Source organism: Humulus lupulus, chromosome 3, assembly GCF_963169125.1.
Source record: "Humulus lupulus chromosome 3, drHumLupu1.1, whole genome shotgun sequence".
Lineage (NCBI taxonomy): Eukaryota > Viridiplantae > Streptophyta > Magnoliopsida > Rosales > Cannabaceae > Humulus > Humulus lupulus.
This window is the reverse complement of record NC_084795.1, coordinates 110,684,212-110,689,911: the sequence shown is the minus strand read 5'-3', so window position 1 is coordinate 110,689,911 and position 5,700 is coordinate 110,684,212. Positions and strand designations below refer to the sequence as shown.

Here is a 5,700-nt window from a genome sequence, read left to right as displayed (position 1 = left end):
ATATTAAATAATTATTTGATTACATTTATATATATGGTTTCAAAAATAATTTGTAAATTTTAATTAATAATATCGTTCTCAAGTAATGTCCGGAACTCGCATGTTCAATCAAATCCTTCAACATCCTCATTATGTAGTATCCACATGCCACATTGTCCGGTTGGTGTGGACACTAATTATTTAAAAGTATCAGTAATTCATTATTAAATTGAAACTTGTTAAAAAATGCATACATATTATTCTACTTAATAATTATAAAAGTTCAAAATTTTAAGTTGTAACTACTTTCCTGAGGTTGCTTAATGCGTAGAGTATCAGGGATCTCGACATCAGGAAGATTCATAGAGAAAAAAAGATTTAAAGCACTGACGATCACTGATACAATCTCCTCACGGTTATTGAGATCTGAATTCACCGGATCACAATAATAAACATGATATGCATATAGTGCCAAAATAAGCAACATCCAATGTTCACTGCATAAGAAAAACCAAAAAATTATAACTCAAATGTTAAACAAAGAAAGTATTGATATGGGTCAGAAAAATGACAACTTTTTAAACTTACCCATGGTTCCAAGGGACAAGCATAACTTGTTCTTTTGATTTTATGTCATTGCATCGTCTGAAAAGATTTTGAACACGATCGTCGAATGAACTCCCTTGAGTGGCAACAATATTAGGATTGACAAATAAAAACTTATTTTGGCGACCTTGTTGTACCACATATCTGTAAATGAACCTAATACAAAAATATGAAAATTGTTATATGATTAAATAAATCAAATTAGAAAATTAAATGAACGAATTTGTGAGATATATACCTCATGTAGCTAACGACCACTGTTTGTCCAATCATCTCCTTTCGAGCAAACTGAAGTATGTCATCCTTAAATATATAACAGTGAGACATATCCTGATCAAAAACTTCAGACTCTATGCCTAGATTGACACACTCGCCATCAACCCAATGAGATACGATATTTTGTAATCATTCCAATGGAGTGTAGGGCAATTGTGTTGGAGGAGTTTGTGGTCGTCTTCTTTCTCGTGGTTGTTGTGTTGATGGAGCTTTTGGTCGTTGTGATCTGGTCCTACTTGTAGAGGGAGCCTGTATACAACCATATCAACAATTAAAAAAGATGCAAACAAATAAATATAGAATTGTAAAGATAATTATGTAAAAATTTGGCATCACCTCATGATATATATCTTCAGATATAATGACCAAATCCTTAGGCCACGCTATTGGCGTCCCAATGGCTTAAGCAACTAAGTACATATCCAAATCAGGATATGTAAAAGGGAGAGGACAGGTTGGCTTAATAACGCTAGTAATCATAACTTGGTAGTTGTTGCCTACCTCTCTTTCAATGAGTTTACCTGATGCAACAATGTTTGAAACCGAACCAATCACTAATTGGCATGCTCGGCCCTATGCGAGAAATATATTATATACAAATAAGCATGTTGAAACAGTAAAGAAATTTATTTGGTTTCAGAATATTCAACAAAGTTTAATTACCTCTTGCAAAAGCGGTTGTAGTGCAATAATTTGTTCTTCTGCTTAAGGCACTAGTGGGTCAGAAGTATAGTAGGATGCATGCGCTGGTGGCACTGGTGGGTCGGGCACATAGTATGATGGTGGTGCTGGTGGGACTCCAACGTTGGATCCCGACCCACTCTGTTGGGCCATGAATTTTCTCAAGAGCTCATCTTGTTGCTGAAGGCGCTCTTCTAGACGTTGTGCTTAGTGATGATGCTCTTCTTCTTGTTTTTGAAATCTTTCTTCAAACTCATTTCTAATGTCGTCATTCGAAGAAGAGGCTTTCGATTGTTTTTTCGTTGAGGTAAGTGTTGGAGTATTCCAGTATACTGTGTGGGACACACCGTGTCCTCCAGCCCTAACACGTCCTCGGGGCTCAGGAGTGCCCAACGCCCTCGTCAGCACATCATCAGGGCCATCAGGTGCCCATTTACCCTCAGCTTGGAGTTGTCGGTAATGATCCTATGAAACAATATTCACAGAAAGTTATATGTAGAAGGTAATATATAATTTGATATATCAACATTACTAAATATGAACACTTCCAATATTTTTTTGAATCTCAGAGGCCTCTCCAACTAGCTCTCCTTTTGCATTCCGACGACCCATGCTCCACAAGTCTGCCCTGTCAAGTTCAGTTAGACTTTTCCCACTTTGTTCCATTAACATCTCTTCAATACGCACATAGCCTCCTCTAGAGAGGTTGTGATTGTATTTATTCAATGCTCGATAATTTTGCATCTCTTCTCTTTTTCTACGCCACTCGGGAGTTAATCTTGAGTTCACAAACTTTAACCATTCATCTAGAGTTATGAAATTCTCAAATCCAAGTGGAATAGCTGGCGGGAACTCATTTGGGAATTTTTTCATAGCGCCATACACGTGTACCCTTGTGAGATTAGTCTTCCAATTTCGGAAGTACTTTCCCGCATCCATCAACATTTGTTTCTTTTGTTTGGGGTCCAAATCATAAGTTTTCTGCAAGTTTGAAAGTAATAAGAATCATATTGTCAAAATAATATATATTTTAAAAACATTAAATGAATTATAATTAATAAAATCATACCTTCATTGTATCCCATATTATATTTTTATCCACCAACTAACATCGTTCCAAGTGTTAGTGTTGATGGACACAGTGGCTCGAACAATAGCTCCAAGTTGTGATGAAACATTGCTTCTAGTCTCACCAACTATTTGACCATACTCATTGTATTCAACAGGTGCAAGATGTCCTTCACTCCTTTTTTTGGTGTTTTTAGACATCCATGTACGTCTTCTCGCAGTTTTTTGTTCTTGTTCCACTGACTGAGAATGAGGGCGATGCTCCCCCTCATCAGAACTACCACCAAATGGATCACCCTCCATTTGTAAACACATAAATATCATTATTATATCCATTTTGGAACCTCATAATCATAAAAAAAAAAAAAAAAAGTTATACAAACATTTTAATTAAAGATGAAACAAAAATATGAAACTAAAAATTTCACATATCATAAACATATCAAACTCATTAAATTGTACCTCAAGACCCATTATCATCAACCCATAATCCTTCACCGTTTTCATGGAAACAAATACAATCATCATCAACTTCATCATTATCTTCTAGTGTGGTGAATGTGACAAGTTCTTCTTCGAGAGGTATATCATGTAAATCACCATCTTTAATGTTCCATTCTCTTGTTTGCGTTGGAAGAACAATTGACCATTGGTTGTCTGAAGGATCATTCACATAAAATACTTGTTTGGCTTGTGAAGCTAATATAAATCGGTCAGATTTGTGCCCAATTCGTTTTAGATTAACTAATGTGAAACCATAATCTTCATATATTATGCCGCTGTCACTTTTCACCCAATCACAAAAGAAAACAGGTACTCGAGTTGTGATATAATCTAACTCCCAAATTTCGTTAACTACTCCATAAAAAGTCATATCACATTCAACTGGATTTTTATCTTTTGCACTAGAGACTTGCACAGTTTTAGCAACAAGGCTAACACCACTGTTTTGTGTGTTTCTGTTGTTATCACGCTCCCTAGTGTTAAATAGAGTACCGTTAATCATGTATGATGAAAACTTGATGACATTAACAGAAGGTCCTCGAGAAATCCACTTAGCGATGTCTGAAACCTTATTTGATGTGTTTTGTAATTCTGCCACAACCTATTAAATCAACATACCAAAAACAAATCACTAAAAACAATCAACCATGTCATCTTGTAATTACCAATTAATGACAACTTTGCATAATCAACTCAATTTACCTTTTGTTCTATCCAACTACTAAAAGTTCGATAATGTTCGTCTTGTAACCATTTTGAGTTCCTTGACTTGGATGGAAATTTGGTCTTTATCCAATTAAAATGTTCCCTTCAATTATACATATGTTGTTAAACAACTGAACATACAAAATTACACAACATAAACTAAATGTATTATATGAATATAACTCACTCGATATAAGGTTGAATTTCATTTATATTCTGCAACACAAGACGATGCGCTTCATCTAGTATATCTCGATTTACTGTGCATACAACGCTACCACGACGACTCTGAATCTCAACATTTTCAACATCATTTAACCCAATTCTTTGTACACCAGTCAGGTATTCAGAACAAAATTCAACTGCCTCTTCTGCAATATAGCATTCGACGATGCATCCTTCTGGCCGACTTCTATTCCTAACATACCCCTTAATAATCTTCATATATCGCTCAAATGGATACATCCATCTTAAATAAACGAGACCACAATATCTTAGTTCTCTAACCAAGTGAACTGTCAGATGGATCATTATATCAAAAAATGCCAGCGGGAAATATTTCTCCAACTCACACAATACCTCAACAATTTCATCTCTTAACTTAGGTAACTTAAGCGGATCAATCACCTTACAACACAATGACTTGAAAAATAAGCATAACCTTGTGATTACATCTCAAACCTTCCTAGGCAACACAGATCGAATGGCCACTGGTAGTAAATGCTGCATTAGAATATGACAATCGTGAGATTTCATACCAGTCAGAATACAACTTTTCATGTCTACCAATGACCTTATATTTGAGGAATATCCGTCTGGAACTTTTATATTAAACAAACATCTGCAAATTTCCATTCTTTCCTCTTTAGTAAGAGTGTAAGCAGCAGGAGGTAAATATATCCGTCTCTTATCTGGTTTTGGAGTTAAGTCATCCCTTATACCCATTGCAACCAAGTCTTGTCTAGCCTTAATTCCATCCTTAGTTTTCCCAGGAATATTCAACAAAGTGCCAATCAAACTATCACATACATTTTTCTCTATGTGCATAACATCTAAATTATGGTGTATAAGTAAGAAAGGCCAATATTCAAGTTCGAAGAAAACAGATTTCTTTTTATAACACCCTTTTGGCTCCTCAACAACCTTAGCCTTATGACTACATTTCATCTTTGTAGGTGTACGAACTTTAGGCTTCCCTAACTTGAACACAATCTTAGACATCTTCTCAAGTACTTGGATCCCATTCAATGGCTCAGGAGCCTCCTCAAACTCTTGTTTACCATTGAATACCTTCTTCCAAGTCCGAAGTTTATGCGTATTAGGCAAGAACTTCCTATGTCCCATATAACATATTTTCCGAGAGTGTTTCAAGTATTTAGAACATGTTTTTTCTTCACAAACAGGGCAAGCCTTATATCCTTTCACACTAAACCCAGATAAATTTCCATAAGTAGGAAATTCATTAATTGTCCATAATAAGACCGCTCTAAGATTAAATTCTTCCTGCCTATACGCATCATAAACCTTAACCCCTTCATCCCACAAAGTTTTCAAGTCATCTATAAGAGGGGCTAGATAGACATCAATGTCATTACCAGGTTGTTTAGGTCCTGATAACAACAAGGTCAAAAGCGTAAACTTTCTCTTCATACACAACCATGGGGGTAGATTGTAAATAACAAGCATAACAGGCCAACAACTATACTTACTGCTAAGAGATGCGTGTGGATTAAACTCGTCAGTCGAAAGACCTAGACGAATATTACGAGATTCATTTCCAAAAGAGGGCCACTTCAAATCAACTCTTTTCCAAGCTAGGGTGTCAGCTGGATGTCTTAATTTACCATCCTTTATTCTTTCATTAGCATGCCACGACAAACT

The 5,700-nt window shown here is 35.7% G+C and overlaps 1 protein-coding gene across 1 annotated transcript; it reads right to left on the bottom strand.

Moving 5' to 3' along the window:
* Nucleotides 1-3,792: 3,792 nt before the first annotated feature.
* Nucleotides 3,793-4,276, bottom strand: LOC133821309 (uncharacterized). The gene is made up of 2 exons (XM_062253682.1): nt 4,007-4,276; nt 3,793-3,922 (listed from the first exon to the last, which is right to left on the bottom strand). Exons 1-2 carry the CDS (start codon nt 4,261-4,263, stop codon nt 3,808-3,810), a joined length of 372 nt encoding a protein of 123 aa, XP_062109666.1. The 5' UTR covers nt 4,264-4,276; the 3' UTR covers nt 3,793-3,807.
* Nucleotides 4,277-5,700: the final 1,424 nt, after the last annotated feature.

Coding starts and splice junctions, on each gene's coding strand:
- LOC133821309 (XM_062253682.1), bottom strand. CDS start 4,263: ATGAAGATTATTAAGGGGTATGTTAGGAATAGAAGTCGGCCAGAAGGA. Junction 3,923..4,006: donor GAAATTCAACCTTATATCGA/GTGAGTTATATT, acceptor GTATAATTGAAG/GGAACATTTTAATTGGATAA.